A 17,231-nucleotide genomic window follows, 5' to 3' on the forward strand; every position below is an offset into this window, starting at 1 on the left:
TAACAACAATAACAATAAATGGAGATGGAACAACAATCACAAAAAATTCTCACCTCTGATATTTTCAAATTTCATTTCAAGAAAATACAAAAAGAAGATGATAATTTTGAAGTTACTTATAATTATTATAAGCAAATTTATAAATTCAAGTAAAGGGATGGATATGGGACATTTAAAAAATATTTGGAGTTTAAGTATCTGAAAAAAATTGGGCAAAATAGAGGTCAAACAGAAATAACCGGATATGATTCTTTACATAAATCTCTATTTATTTATAGTGATAATAAAAGTAAAAAAGAATTTACAAAAATGGAAGCAATAAATTACTTAACATTTAGTTTTGATAAAAATTTAGGGTTTAATAATTATTGAAGACTGTATTAAATTCTATACATAAAACTATTCCTATAAACACATTAAAAAAATCATTATTAGGTTTATATAAAAAAAGAATTAATTCAATTATTTATAAATTTAAATGAATGTGTGTCTGTATGTAATGGTATTTGGAGTAACCATTAGCAAGTTCACTCTTATATGGATATAACTTATCATTGAATAGATAATAAATTTCAATTAAAAAAAGAATTTTAATATTTAGGGTGCTTGATAAACGATATAGAATAATTAAAATATTGATTAGTTTTTAAATTTTTTTTCAATTTCATTGATAATGCAGCTACAAATATAGTTTCAATTACTGATTTAACAAAAATTTGTAAGTCTAATTTAGGTGGTAGATTTTTTCATATTAGATGTACATACCATGTGTTAAATTTATGTGTACAAAATAGTTTAAAATATCTTAATAATTTTATTAGTCAAATAAAAATAAAAATTTTATTTTTATAGACACATCTTCTAACAATGAAAGAATAAGATAAACTTTATAAATTACATACTAGAAGAACAAAAATATTTCCTAAAAATGTACCAATTCGTTGGAATTCAACATATCAATTACTTAACGAGTTTTTTTATTATAAGGAATTATTGTGTACATTTATTTCATAAAATGTACCACAAGTTACACTATACCCTAACATTGAGATATTTGTAAGGTAATTTTAGATATTTTAAGAAATTTTAATAATGTAACTTATATTTTGAGTAAAGTTTATTATCTTATTTCTCATTTGTTTTTAAATGAAGTTCTTAATATTATTGTGGTTTTACAAAAGATCAAAAAAGATGTTATTTTAAAAGAAGTTTTTTTTTTTAATGAAAACAAAATGGTTAAATTACTTTTAAAAAATTTCAAATATTTTTCTTGTTGCTTTTTTTTTTATCCTAGATTTAAATTAGATGGGGTTACAAATTATTTAACATTATATTATGAATATATGTAATTAGATTATGAGGATAAAGTTAATATTTCATTAACTATAATTACTATTATGAATTTAATTAAAGAAATTTATGTTGAATATTCATTTGTTTATGATAATCAAAGTAGTTCTTCTTCCTCTCTACCACCTATTGTCTCATCACTAACTAAAAATATTAGTTATAATGATCATATTATGATGTAAAAGGACAAAAGACCAAAAGAAAGATCAGGCTCCACCTCAAAACTTGAAATTTATCTAACCACTACTTTTGAATTTGACGATAGCAATATAGGTAAAGACTTCCCAGTTCTCAGTTCTAGAATGGTGGAATCGACATACATCAACATTTCTAACATTAACAACTATTGTTAAATAAGTCCTAGAAGCACTAACAACAACTGTTGTAGTAGAACAAACGTTTAGTCAAAGGGATACTATATTGGACGAGAGGCGATCGAGTTTGGTTCTCGAAACATAAGTATGTATGGACGATTAGACAAGAGCTGAATTACGCCAACAAGATATAAAAATGAACTTTAACAAAAAGCACTTTGATTTAACTACGAATAGTTCAATAACAGAAACCAACAATCAAGAAAGCAAAGATAAATGATAAGGCAAAAATGTACCATTACCTGTCAGATACGCGAAAGTAAAAGAACTACATAAACTTTGATTCTTCTAAACCCCAAGAAGATACGCAAGAAACATAATTAAAAAATTAAATCCAAGCATTTTTTTTTAATTTTTAATTATTATAATTATTAATTAAAAAATAAATTATAGCCATGAATCAAAACTGACAATTTAATGTCAACTCCAAACCAGAGCCATGAACCATAACCATAAACCAAAACCCACGATTAAATGTCTATTTCAAACTAATTACAAATCGACCTGTAACAATTCCAATTTAAGGTTTCTATTTTTTTAAACTATGAACTAATAGTTTCAAATCGAAACTTTCAGTTCATGAACTATTACCAGGTCTGGGAAAGACCTATCCCATACCGACTTTTATTCACATATTTTTAAAAATTTAGTATAATATTTATAATTTTTTTGGGCAATGGTCATAGAGGAACCGACAGAGATGAGCCCAGCCAAACATCCTAACGGAAATTAATGCCATTGATATTCTTAAACCTGACAAAAGAATATAAATTGGGCGACAGACATTATTTCCCTAAATATAAACTAAACTAAACCTTTTCTTTTTCAGTGTACCAAAAGTGTAACACATATATTTACTTATTTATGTCTGTTTATTTGCATGTTATATATGTATGTATAAATTGGATGATGGACATTATTTCCCCAAATATAAAAATGTAATGTGTTTATAATGATTTTATATACATACATACATACATACATACATATATATATATATATATATATATATATATATATATATATATATATATATATATTTTATTGTACCCGTCACAGGAAAAAACTGGGAAGAGAAACCCCAACTACCACTATTTTTATCTTCAACACCGAAACAAAACCAATTCGCCAAACCTTTGTACCTCTTTAAACTACCAACAACGCAAACCACATTTTCTTTCTTTCAACTCACACAAAGCACCACCACTGCATCCATCCTGTGGGTTTAAATGGCATGGTTGGCCAACATTCCATGGGGAAGCTTTGAGGATGGTCTCAATTTCATGTACTGTAATGGAACAACAAAAATCCAAAGTTACACCCCATGCCTGCTTGTACAAAATGTGTATGACAATATAGACAATCACCCACCAAAGAGAACAAGTTGATAAAAAGAAGAGATGTTACCTCCTTAACAAAAGAGCTTATCTCCTCCTCCGTAAGGCCTTCATCTTCACCAGCATTTTCCTCCCAACCAAGTGATCGCAAAAAGGCAGCCTCTTCTTCATCAGGATCAAGAACCATATCAGGGCTTGAATGTTTCTCTCCATTACCAAGACAGACCCAAGATCCAACATAAGCACTGTCATCGTGACTTATTCCGCCACCATTGTTGGTCGACAATGGGGAAGAATCCGATGATGGGGCATCTCCAACCTTCACAGGAACAGATTCACCAGCATCTTCTGTGACAATTTCACCAGATTTTTCTGACACGGAGAAATCTGGGACAGCAGAAGTAGAGTTAGTAGAAGATTTTTTCTTCAAGAGATTGAAAAAATCATTCCTGCTCTGAGCTTGAGATGGTCTCTTCTCAATGGTTACACATAGAGGACCGGAACTGCTTTTTGGGCTGTTGCCTGAGCTCCTCAAAAGAGCAGAACCAGAAGGAGATGAAGTGCCATGTGGACTAATCACTACTTTACTCACATCAGTGGGACTTAAACAATTCTTTGTGGTTAAAGAGACACTGTTCAGCTCTCGTGAAGGCTTGAGGACACAGAGCCTGGCTTCATTATATGTTTTTGGATTATCAGATCTTACAGCCCCCCCATGTATGTGATTGATAGTGTGTAATGGATGATGCTGCTGCTGTGGCACAACCTTAGCTTTTGATTTCTCAGAAGGGCTGACCACCTAAAAGTTCAAATAAAAGAATAAGCCAACTAGCCAGTATCTAATACACAAATGATCAAAATTAAAAGTTAATAAGGCACCTATAGGCCATAAGAATACAAATTAATAAGCATTCATTTTAAAAGTAGCCCAGTCTAATTCAAACTATCAAACTACATAAAGCAAGTGCTTCAACTAAGAACTGGAAAATGACAAAAGGCTTATTGAAATAAAAACTGGGAAATTGAATAATTCTTGCTTGATTTTATTCATAAAGAAGAAATAGTTTACAATAAATTAGGTCCTAGAAAATCAGGCTAAATTAGAAAAGAATCAACCTAAACTAAGAAATAATAAAATATAAAATATAAAATATATACTGTAATTAATTTGACATTTTACCCCTAAACTTGAGAATACATATTTTCTATTCCCAACTTGGATTTTTGTTGATTTAACATGCTTTTTTTAATAGATATTCCATCCCTGTGAAAAAAGACAATCTGGTGTGAGAAAAGGTCCAAATCAGGTGAGATTTTTTTTAAAGATTCTTGTTGTCAATGCAGCTCTAATGATGTCAGCTCTATGGTTGTTGTGATGATAAATTATTAACTCATAAAGAAGATGATAAGTGTACCGAATTGATAAACTTATCTTTCCATGTAGGTGATGATATGAGTGTGTCAAACTGATAAACTCATTTTTTTCATGTAGGTGACAATGTGAGTATGCCGAATTAGTGAACTCATCTTTCCATGTAAGTGATGATGTGAGTATGCTGAATGGAAATATCAGCAAGAAAACTTAGCATCGATACTATGTAAAAGAACTAATTGAATAATTCTTGCTTAATTTTATTCATAGAGAATAAGCAAAAATATACACAGTTTGCAATAAATTTGGTCCTAGAAAATCAGGATAAACTAGGAAAGAATCCAGCTAAACTAGGAATGAATAACATACTAAACATATAACGTATTTAATTTAAAATTGTATCCCTAAACTTCCAGGGATTTATTTTTGTTTTTCAACACTTTTTACGGTGATCACAATTATGTGGTGATAAAGTCCCAAGAAAAAAAATTAAAATTATGATATGGAAAGGAATTATCACAATGAAACCCAAGTTCACCATCTTCATAGCAACTTCAACCTTACCCATAGAGCTTCAAACCCATTATGTTAAAGATTTAGCTACCCCACAATGAATAAATGGGTGATTAGAAGTTTATTCGTCTTTCGAAATGGAAAAAGATCTTCTATCTGGTAAGGACAATTAGAACCCAATCATAAACTTCCATGACACTTTCTTATACTTCATCATTTTATTAAGTTCAGAAGGCAATATGGGGCAATTCAACACCAACAATACTTACAGAGATTCTAAAAGAATATGATAAAACTCTCATCACCACACCAAAGCATGGACATCATGAAATCAAATGGTGTAAAAGGCATGATCCAAGAAAAATCTAGACCACCATGTCATTGGATGTGATTGGGACTTCAGTAGAAACAGTTAGTGTGAAAATAAAAGGAAGAGAGAGAATTGTGTAGATTAGAAAAAGAATTTAGACTTTTTTCCTTGAGTATTGTTACCCTCTGAAGATGACTGGCCTCTCGAAATCCAGGATTGTGTTTGGTTTATGGAATTAATTTTGATTGTGGCTTTGTGAGAGAATTGCAGTTGTAAGGACTTGATTTTCCATCAATACAAATATCTTTCATCTTCTTCTTTTCTTAAATTCTTCTTATCTTCATGATAATATGGTTGACTGAATTTTATTTGCTTCAATATTGTATTCTGCTTTCTAAGCTCAATGCCCTGACTTTAATATTGATTCATCTGTGAGTTTCGCTAAGTTTATTCTTTTTGTGAGTTGTTGAGGTATGGAAAACTTAATTGGACATGTCGATTGTTAGTTGTAGTGAACCTTGGATGACTTCAAGGATATTGATCATGGACTGTAGCATGTGGTGTTTAAGGAAAAATCGAACATGTACATGTATGTATCAAATTGGTATCAGAGCATTACAATTTTAAGAATGGAAGAAGCTAATATGATTCATGAAGAAAATAGAAGATGAAGGTTTGTTTGACGACTAACACAATTAGAAATCCAAACAATGGGGATGAATGGAATTTGTCCCCCTTATGAAAGAATAGAATAATCAAATCATGACTTTGAATGCAAATCACAGGCGGTTCTCATTGTAAAACTCCCATCACCACACCAAAACATTGACATCAGGCAACCTGAGGGTGTGATCCAAGAAAAATCTGGAAGGCCAGGCGGTTGGATGTGACTGGGACTTGATTAGAAACCATTTTAATGTGGAAATAAAAGGGAGAGAAAGAATTGTGTAGATTAGACAAGAATCTAGATTTTTCTTCAAGTATTGTTATCCTCCAGAGAGGACTAGCCTCTAAAAAGCCCGGATTGTGTTTGGTTTATAGAGTTAATTTTGATTGTAGCTTTGTGAAAGAAGTGTGGTTGTAAGTACTTGATTTTCCATCAACACAGATATCTTTGGTCTTCTTTACCCTTGAATTGTTCTCAGCTGCTCATGATAATGTGGTTGACTGAATTTCACTTACTTCAATACTGTATTCTGCTTTCTAGGTTCACTGCCATGCCTTTAATATTGATTCATTTGTGAGTTTGGCTGAGTTTATCTTCTTGTGAGTTGCTGAGGTGTGGAAAATTTGGTTGGAACTGTGGATTGTTAGCTTTGGTGAAGCTTGGATGGTGTTTTGAGGAAAAATTGAACAGGTACTTATCAGACTAAAATTAAACAAGACCTCCAAAACAATAAACAAGTAGAGAAACAAAGAAATCACAACCTTAATATCACCCATCAATTATATTTTCCCTTAAAAAAATGTCATCTGTACTTAACAAATATAGCATGACAAGAAGCACTTTTACAGGCTAGCTGTTAAGAATTATCTACAAGTCTGCAATTCTGAGTATATTCTTAGCACTAGGCAGAGCCAAAATCATGACCTATCTCTCTATCTCTCCCCAAGGAAGCGTCTTCAAACTCTGATTCCATAATTAAAAAGAAACATGATATTCTAACACTAACTTTTTAACTAGATTCTCACTATACTCCTTGATTTTCCACCTGTATTTGTTAATGTAGGTTCATCGATTAACAAGTACATTATCGAGAAATTGACAAACAATATATACTTTTTCTATCCACAGTAATCTAAACAAATATCAGCTCTATCATACAAACTCCCAACTTCACAACAGGTACTATCCTACTTCATCATTTAACATGGATAAAAGGATTTGTAAATTAATTCAAAAAGCGAACAAATAGATGACTTTGACACACTTGAGCATGCAACGACAGGTGTGCACAAGAACAGGCACACCACCAATATGCTCATGCACTATGGATACACAGGAAAAATTTAGATATTCAATAAAGCATGAATAACAGTCATTCATTGCTAAAGTTCTTTAGCAAAAAAAATAGACAAAACCAACTGCACCCCTCCCTAATGATGAAGAAATGCCACGCATTTAAAGATTGATAATCACATTCAAAACAATTTTTTATCAGAAACCTTATTTCAGGTAGCACCATCTCCTCTGACTCTATGACCGATAGAATGACTTTAAAATTGTTTAACATCTAAATTTTAATTTAACAAGTCATGGGCTCAGATGTGGGCACATAGTGCAAGATGGGAAAATAAACACAAGGAGCACCAACTATTTTCTCCCTTCTTCACACAGAACAGGGGCAATAAAATTAACAGAATAATTTATGTAGCACTGGCACTTAAAACATAAAAGAGATTTATAGTTTCTAATTAAATTGAATTTAGAATCTTACCTTACAAATAAAAGCAAGCAATAATAAACTCATCAAAATAAAATAAATAAGTGATATATATATTCAAAATCAGTAAAACACTTGTGAAATGTTTGTCAAAGCAAAATATTTCCCAATGCAAATTTTCTAAGTAAAACCTAAACACATGAAAGCCAACTAACAGGCCTTTCTATCATAAGAATAAGAAAGAGAGTCTTCCACAACAAAATAAAAATTTACACTCACATAATATATGTGCGGATCCAGCTGCCACACCAAAGTTGTAAAGTTGTGAAGAGATTAAAACCCTTTCTCTCATTAATCTCTTCACAGCTTTAAAGCTAGATCCACAGGGTAATAAGTGGCTACTGTGCCATGCCAGGCAGAGGAACAACCACTGCACCATGTGAGCATGAGGGTAGGGAAAGAGCCACCCACTTAATTAATTCACACAGCTGTCAGCCATGCACATACTTGAACAACTCGTGGCAGCAAAACCATGCCTAGCCATGTTGAAGCATGGTTTTATATTTAGGAATCAAAATGTATAAAAGACACATCAAAATGGAGCTCTAACACCAGGATAAACCATCAATTACCATGAAAAATGAGGCAATAATTAGCAAGAAGCTAATTGCACTTAATTACAGGGCCAGCAATTGGTCAACTTTGTATTCCAAATTAGCTAATAAAAACTGGAGTCACATAAGAGTTAATTAAAAAGGAAAATCGCTCATATTTGTTAGACAAAGGTAATTTCCAGAATAAGTCATCACTTCTTCTACATGACATTAAATTGTTTTGATATTGAGAAACAACTGATAATAGAGATTTTCCAGTTGCAATTGACTAATTAAACCATACTCTTTAGGTCAAGATACAAAGTAACTTGCACTGAATCATACAAAACATAGGCACAAAGAAATGGCATAAAGATGTTTTATGTATTTACCATATCAGAAGTAAAAAACATATAAAGTGTATAAAAGAGAGCATATCAGTTTATTAGTAAGATCACTGATTGATTAGCATACAACTTTGTTTATCCACATAGGCATCACTGGTGAAGGACACTAGTATTTGCACTGAACAATTGGGAGAGGTTTCTAAGTAAAATATAAAATTTACTCCAAACTGATATTACAGAGCACATTATGTGACATCTCTCAACCATATTTTATGATTATCCACAAAACTTTAACATGTTCAATTCAGCTGAAAATGACGATGATTGCTATGAGAGTAATAAATATATTGACAACAATAAAGACTGAAAGCCTAGTCAGTACCAAGCAATTGTGCTATTCACACTGTCAGAAAAGAAGTATTAACAAATTCAAGATTCAAGATATCTAGTCTATGCCCTAACTCAACACAATATTTAAGCCTTACAAAGAAAATATGATTATAGTATTCTCACTAAAGTCCATCATGAAGACTACCAAATGTGCAAAGGAAATCTTTAAAAAAAATTACACGTAAAAAAGTGGAAGACTACAATAAAAAAAGGCCATTCAGCTCTTACCAAAGTTTTAGGCATTGATGGAGTCATGGGAATTAGTTGCCTTGATTGCTTAATAGCCAACTCTTCAAGCCTATGAGTTCCAACAGACAACTACAAAACAACATGACAACATGTTAGCATGAATATTTGTTCTCACAAATGCCTATAAATGCAGAAATATATCAAAGTTACCTGGGGAAGTGTTTGAGCTCGAGAAGGACCTTGAACCAATGTTTCAGCCATATTGAGTCCCACTGATAGAGCTGGAAACACAGAAGCTGAGGTTACAGAAACATTTTGCTGCATAGATGTAGTAGTATTGTTTCCCATAATCACTGGTACCTCTGCTAGTGCAGAAGTCCAGACATCACCTCCAATAGTCTGTGCTCTCTGAATGGCAGTACTCAATCCAGGAGATGAGACTCTTCCAATTTCTGGGCCACCTTGTCTCTCTTTAACTCCAAGTGAGGGGAAGTCCCGTTCAAAAGCAATTTTGTCCACATTGCTAACAACAGTACTGCGGTTAAAGAAACCATTGCCATTGGTGTAACTGCTTCTATTGGAATTGGTCAAGTGACTTGCTACCTTCCTTGGCCACATGTCACCCTGTTTTCCAGTCATTGGCAGCGAACCTTGCAATTTTTCTTTCTTGAACCTACTTAGTAAGATGCTCCCCAGTGAATCAGGAAGTTCATAGTGCTGTTGATCCCCCAAACCTGATTTATATGTATCACAATGATTGTTAATGTCCTCCCAATCCCTATCACAATAACTTCTACCAAAACTAATAAATGATGGCAGGTGAGTAGAACCATTACTACTGGTACTCTGGCGAAAATAAGTAGACCTACCAGAAGCAACTGTGGGGCCTATATCATAGTCACTACTCAGAGATGACTTATTCCTTTCATGCTTCGACACAAAGTGACCATCTACGAAAAAGAAACATCATTAGGATATTTATCTGAATGTCAATCAGAAAGCTCAAATTAATTCAATATGATAGATAAAATGAATATGAAACAGCATGCAAAAATATAATTTTATATTTTGTTTCACTTTTAGAAACATCACTACCATAAAAATAACAGAGAAAATCAAGGTTGTATCTAAGAGGAACTTCTTCCATGAAGTAGTGGTATCAATAAGAAAACAACTTTTTTCCAAGAATAGTTCTAAATTTATTACAAAACGCCAAAACATGGCTTTAAAAAACGTTATTAGAAATTCTTGAATGTCCTAAACTGTATTTGTAGAAATTTTGCCAGAAAGTCAATATTCTGCACATTTTGAGAATTTCAATGGGCTCATATGGACATTAAAACAATCAAGGTAAAAATTTTATTCCATAGCACGTGGGAAATTAAGCATCTAGATAATGACACTCAGAACAGAATTTGAGATACTTTTTTAATAAACATCAATAAACCCCTTAAAGCTGCAAAAGCCTTAACAAGACACCTGTAAACCATAAAACATTGAGTAGAGGTTCAAATTTTCATCAATCATTTCCATCCTTAACTTCAACTGCAGCCAAACATTAGGTGAATAATTCTATAAGTCAAGTAAACAAGTTTACCAGGATACAAATTCTGTGACCCGAAAGGCTGGCTTGCACGGCCACCACCAGTAACAGTTCCGCTGTTTTTCAACCATTCTGGCACTAAAGCAGGCTCACTTCTTTCCATCACGAGTACAAAACATGATCACATAGAAGAAAACCAAAAAACCAAAAAAAGAACTCTTCTTCCTCGTAAGTTCACTAAACTGCTACTTTCAGTTTCTTCGGAAACCCAACAAATTTCACCTTCAACCCACTCTCCGTTTCTTAAAATCCCACTCACATCCGCCTACTAAATACAAAAACGATTTGGATCAATAAAAATTCTGAAACCCCAAATTTTCCTAAATGTTCTGTACACTGAAAAAATTAGGGTTTCTATGTTCTCACTGTACACTTTTACTCCTTTACCCAACAAATTCTTGAGCCAAAAACAACTTCAATTAATAAATCAATCAACCAACCAACCAATCAACCAATTAAGTCAAAAACTAGAGCGTTCCTCTTAATCATGTTAAGAAAAAGAACTTAAATTCCAAAGGGCTTCTCCAAAAAACAATTTCGTCCAAATAAAAATAAATGAATTCTGTTAGAAATGCTAATTCTAGGGTTCTTCAGAGAACAATGAAGACTCTCATCCCTGCCAAACGAAACAAATATAGGTCTCAGAACACTCTTACCCTTACCCTTTCAATAATGAAGAACAAAACAATGCAATGCAACAACTACTATATAAACTCATTCTTCTAAAAAATCAAACAACTCAAAGAAACCTAAACTATTCCAACCCAAATCACTGTACTCCCCAAAAGCAAATAATAATTCTTTGAGAGAAAATTTGGATGATAATTTCCGGCAATTGCGGTAACTAACCCTCAACTGGATTAGAACCAACCCAGAACCAACACAACAAAAGAGATGAAACTAAATAGTACGCCTGCCAACGCCGGGCGTTTCAACTACTATGAACTTCAATTCATCGAAAGGAAATGGCAAACAGTTTTTTATAGATTTAAAAGGGCAAAAACTGAGTGTTGGGAGAAACAATTACTGATAAAGCGCACCACAGGGAAGATAAAGAGACAAGAAAATGGAATTCTTATAGAAAAGAGGAGGAAGTGTTTGTGTTTAGTTTTTCTTGTTTTCTTGGGTATCAACAGACGGCTGGGTTTGTCCTTCTACGATGCTGTTTCTTTAAAATAGTCACATGTCATGAGGGTCGGGGCCTTCAGCGTCGGCGTCCCGCAATTTGTGGGTGGCACTCGCCCTAGAAGCCATGTGGGTTGTACCGTGGGTCTTAGAGTTAGACTCGTTATATGGGTCTAGTTTACACAATTAATGAAAAATATTAAAAAAGTAATTAAAAATAATAAATAAATATAATATAGCGGGTTGCCGCATGTAAGCCACCCAGCCGAAGATCTACAAAGGGATGGCCTAGAGCCTAGGGCCTTGAGCCTTGCCAGGTCGCGGATTGGCATGACCAACAAAGTTCGCCTTTTGACAAGCTTTAACACAACACAATGAGAATTCAACATAGTCTGATATAGTTCGCGGACGCATCTGATTATATGTACGCACAAGTATCCCCTGTAAAGGCTGCCACGTAATTATCAGTATTATATAATATATAATATATAATATATATTATATATTATATATTTTAAATTATATCAAAATTTGATATAATATAATTTGTATTGTTAGAGTTAGTGTCTTAAAGTCAATCTTTATGATAATACAAATTTATTAATAAAAATCATATTTGTAATTTTTCATTATTTTCTTTCTATCCATTATAGCATATTAATCAATATATACTCAAATAAATGCTATAAGAATAGTTGAATCAGGTGAGAGGATCAATGCATGACACCTATTCATGATTACCTTATGTGTACATTAAGTGATTATTCTTAAAACATTTGTAACGTTGATATTACCATGACCAAGGATACAGGTAATAATCATAAAATTATCATAGTATTAAACAGTCTCATCGAAAAATGATAACAATTCTCACGTGTTAAAATTATTTGTTGATGACTTAGTACAACAAATAGGTGCACGTTGTAGACAGTTCTCACGCCTCAAGTATTTATGGAAAATATTCTCTTAGTGAACGAAAATACATGTAATTCTTAGACTTGAGGTCACTAGGCCGTCTTGCATAAAGATCGATATAGTATAACACTAACCCAACATAATCTAATCAAATGATTACCAAAAAGATGACGATTGGTCATATTGAGATTTGTACGAAGCAATAGTAGATCAATAAAAGATGCATCACTCTCAATCAATCATGGAATCTGATAACTTAGTTAAGATTTACTAATATATGTCAATGATCAACTAAATATGTGTTCACAGTTGGATTGAGTTGATATTTGATTCAATATTATTTGGTCATTGACAAAAGTCAATTTATGTAATTCAGAGACCCTTGAGGGAAACATTTAATCTATACCTTACCTCGAAGAGATATCATATGATCAAACAAGTAACCATATCATTAACAAGTTAAAAGAAGTCATATGTTGACCTCTATTAATTGGGTAGTCATGATGTCTTAATGTCGAGCCTATGGTCACACATAAAAGGTGTCTATGAACTCTAGAGGTATAAGGATTGTATAAATTGGATTCAATTCAAATTTCGAATAGAGAATCAAGAATCTTGGAAGGATTTATGGCCTTGAAATATATTGTATTGTATTTTAGGTCATTAGTGTAATAATCCCAAAGGCTAAGGGTGTTTACAAGAATAGACAAGATTAAGTTGGATTGACTCAAATCTACATTATCTAATTTGACATTCAAAATAAGCTAATGATAGAATTTTATCATATTTTGATTGATGTTGAAATCTTATGAATTTGGGTTGAATGCCAAAAATCATGGAGAATTGATTTGGGAATATACACGTTGACCAAAAGATAGCTTACATGGGCTATGCATGTACATGTACGAGTGGGAATTATTCCACCCGTATAATGTACACCTGAGGCACACATGCCCCCAAGGGTACATGTTTACCATGTACAGGTGAGACTTGTCCTACCCATACATGGTACACTAGAGAGAGGTTTATCTCCCTAGTGTACATGGTTACCATGTATAGGTGATACATGGTAATCGGGGAGAAGTTTATCTCCTGAGTGTACATGGTACCCCAGGGAGAGATTTATCTCTCGGGTTTACATGTATGGGTGGAAATTATCCCACCCATACATGGCACCCCCGGGAGAGTTAAGTCTCGGAGGTGCATGGGCAAACCTTCTAGACATATATAAGTCTCAGAATGAAGGCCCATGTGTCACATGTGTGCCCTATATATATATGTGTGTGTGTGTGTGTGTGTATACATATATATGCATGTGCGTGTGTGTGTGTGTATACATATGTATGTATGTATATATACACATACATGCATACATACATATATGTGTGTGTGTGTGTATATATATATATATACACACACACACACATATACACACACACATACATTTACCTTAGCCATCAAACGCCGAAAGTCTTTATTCAACCCTGTCATTATAAAAACTATTTTCAATCTCTAACAGGTTTCAAGTACAGTCAAGTCTCATTCCAAGTTGTTGTTTTGTGTGGATACTAAAGAGTAGACCTTTTACTTGGTTCTAAAAGCATGACTTCGTAACCTCTCACCATCAAAGAAAAATGAAAGAGTCGTCAATGTAAGTATATTGAAAACACCTTATGCATGTCATTCACATATTTGTAAATTAATCTTACTACAAGGATAATCTAGAAAAAAGTTGTGGAGTGTATGTGTTATTAAATTAAAATTTTAATTTGTTATTTCGCTACCAAATATTACAAAATCCCTACATGCATATCGTACAATACAACACATATTGGTTAATATCGGTAAAATTAACGATATGAACCGATACACCTTTTTAAACTAAATTAAACATGTAATTAGGGTGGATACAAATTGGGCCAAGCTCGAACACCCCTTGGCTCGAGTTTGAGTCAAATATAACATAATTTGATTTGGTTTAATTTGAATTGATGGCTTGAATTCATGACTTAATTCGATTCTGATTTATAGTTTGAATCGATTGTTCAAATTTGTAGTTCAAATTCATGACTCGAGTTCATGGCTCATTGACCAAAAAATATTATTTTACCAACAAAACGGTTGGTTCCAATCAAACTTTAGTCAAATCAAACGAAACACCCCCTAGGTTTGGTTTAAAAAACGAATAAAATCTTCTAATCCGAATTCAACTCAAATTCAAATTAAACAAATTTAAGTCGAATCAAACTGAGTCGAGCTAGCTTCCTAGACCGAGCTGACATAATTCAGATGTATCTCAAAACTAAGGCATGCAACTGAATCTATTTTCCTTTATTAAGTAGAAATGATTTAATTATTGTAATTATGTATTTAATATATAACTATATATTTTATTTATTTTCTATTGTATTTCTTATTTTGCATGATGAAACTTAATTATAATTCTTAATTTATATTCTTTTTTTACTAAGCTAGTAACAATTTGATAAAATGATTTTAGTGTTTTATTTATGTTTTGGAAACACTGGTGACATTAAATTGAAGTGGAAACCAAAATGAAAAATATAACAAAAAAAATTTTAATTTAATTTTTAATATTTTTTATTTTAAAAAAGATGTATCATATAATATGAGACGATACATAATATAAAAAATTAAGTTTTTGAAACACAATACGATACATAAGTCGACTATCAAAATTATACATTTTTCAATCTCAAACTCACGCTTATGCGCTAGCAAGCATTATGGTATAAAAGGGAAGTGACCTTTAGATCCCATTAGTTTCTCACATTGTCATATACATCTCTTATATATTTTAAAAAAGAGAAATTAAAGTAATCGGCCAAAAATGTCCTGCTTATCTGTAATGACCAAAATGCCCTTATATATAAAACAAGAATTTTACATATTCCATCCCAAATTTCCCTCGGTATACTGTTGAAAATTGAAGAAATTCACAGGTCTCCCACAGGCCTCTCATGACACAACGTCCCTTCGTGTTTTTTATCGACTTTTTCATGTTTTTTAGTGACCAAAAATGGAAAAGAAGATTAATACATCATCTCTAATCTTATTTGAATCAATTTATTGTTACGATTATTATGATTTGATAAAAATTTTGAGCGTTGAATGTTTAGGGTTTTAATTTTGAATAATGCATAAAATGTATTGATTCTTGATTGTTTTGATTAAAAATTTTTAGGGGTATTATGTTATAGGATGTGTAGATTTGATTTGTGTTAAAATTAGACGCTGAAATGACGATTTTGACTGAAAAATGCATTAGTTTGGCCAGAGATCCAACCTAGAAGACCTTTGGATTCCCCTGGGTGAATTAAATCTTGGTGAATTTTCACTTTTTCAAAAAATTAGGACCCAATTGAGGAGGGAAAAATTTTATAATAACCCGAGGGGTGATCTGTGGAACACGAGGAATACAGGGATGGGAAAAATTGACTTTTTCGAAATTATATAACCTATTGGAGATTAGAAAATTGATAAGAAGGTAAAGGAAAACTATAAAACATGTGTGAGAGTAGAAAATATATAAGGGAGTACATTGATATTTTTCACACCTAAGGTTTTTTGATGTATAGTTTTTGAATTTCATATCCGTTTTTCCCATTTTTAGGTTTTTCAATATGTAATTTTCAAATTTGAAGTCCGTTTCTTGATTTTTGTGTTTTCCTAGGCTTGTTACAATGTAATTATTAAATTTCAAATTGATTTTTTAGTTTTTGTCATACTACACTAATTCAACATTTAGTTTTCAAATTTCATATCTGTTTTTCCTGTTTAGGGTTCTTGGACGTGTCATTTTTTAATTTCATGTTTATTTCTTTGTTTTTGTGTTTTCTAGGCCGTTTTCTTATGTAATTTCTAAATTTCAGTTTGATATTTTGATTTTTTCGTTTCTAAGCTTTTTCAATATTTAGTTTTCGAAATTTAGATCCATTTTTTATTTTTAGTCATTTTAGGATATTTCGACTTGTATTTTTTAGATTTCTGAATAATTTTTTTATTTTTGACCTTCTAGGGTATCTCAACGTGTAGATTTTGAATTTTAATTTCGTTTTTTTAGATATTTGTCATTTCAAAGTTTTTGGATATGTAGCTTTCAAAATTTCATCTAATTTTTTAACTATTGTCATTCTAGTGTATTTTCATATGTACTTTTTGAGTTTTAAATTGATTTTTTAGTTTTTATCATTCTAGGGTTTTTTCACTTGTAAGTTTCGAATTTTGAGTGATTTTTTGGTTTTTGACATTTTAGGATATTTTAATATGTAGTTTTCGAATTTCAATTCTGTTTTCTGATATTTGTCATTTTTTAAGTTTTTGGACGTGTAATTTTCAAATTTTAGTTTAGTTTTTTTATTGTTGTTATTTTGGGATATTTCAATATGTACTTTTCAAATTTCAGTTT

General features: G+C 31.9%; 1 protein-coding gene across 2 annotated transcripts; it reads right to left on the bottom strand.

Annotated features, from left to right (window-relative positions):
- Nucleotides 1–2,618: 2,618 nt before the first annotated feature.
- On the bottom strand, nt 2,619–12,039 carry LOC123214586. 2 transcript variants are annotated; one of them, XM_044634449.1, is made up of 7 exons: nt 10,757–12,039; nt 10,029–10,109; nt 9,549–9,893; nt 9,370–9,440; nt 9,199–9,288; nt 3,132–3,860; nt 2,619–3,012 (listed from the first exon to the last, which is right to left on the bottom strand). In XM_044634449.1, exons 1-7 carry the CDS (start codon nt 10,863–10,865, stop codon nt 2,950–2,952), a joined length of 1,488 nt encoding a protein of 495 aa, XP_044490384.1. In that variant the 5' UTR covers nt 10,866–12,039; the 3' UTR covers nt 2,619–2,949. The 2 variants fall into 2 exon arrangements, with proteins under 2 accessions (XP_044490384.1, XP_044490383.1); XM_044634448.1 differs by having other exon boundaries at nt 9,370–9,893.
- Nucleotides 12,040–17,231: the final 5,192 nt, after the last annotated feature.

The sequence above is a fragment of the Mangifera indica genome, chromosome 4 (genome assembly GCF_011075055.1).
Source record: "Mangifera indica cultivar Alphonso chromosome 4, CATAS_Mindica_2.1, whole genome shotgun sequence".
Lineage (NCBI taxonomy): Eukaryota > Viridiplantae > Streptophyta > Magnoliopsida > Sapindales > Anacardiaceae > Mangifera > Mangifera indica.

Excerpts from the sequence above, each read along its gene's own strand:
- LOC123214586 (XM_044634448.1), bottom strand. The coding sequence starts at position 10,865 with ATGGAAAGAAGTGAGCCTGCTTTAGTGCCAGAATGGTTGAAAAACAGC. Across the intron at positions 10,110-10,756 it reads GTCACAGAATTTGTATCCTG|ATGGTCACTTTGTGTCGAAG; the intron begins GTAAACTTGTTT and ends TCTTTTTCGTAG. Across the intron at positions 9,894-10,028 it reads AGGCCCCACAGTTGCTTCTG|GTTTGGGGGATCAACAGCAC; the intron begins GTAGGTCTACTT and ends CATATAAATCAG.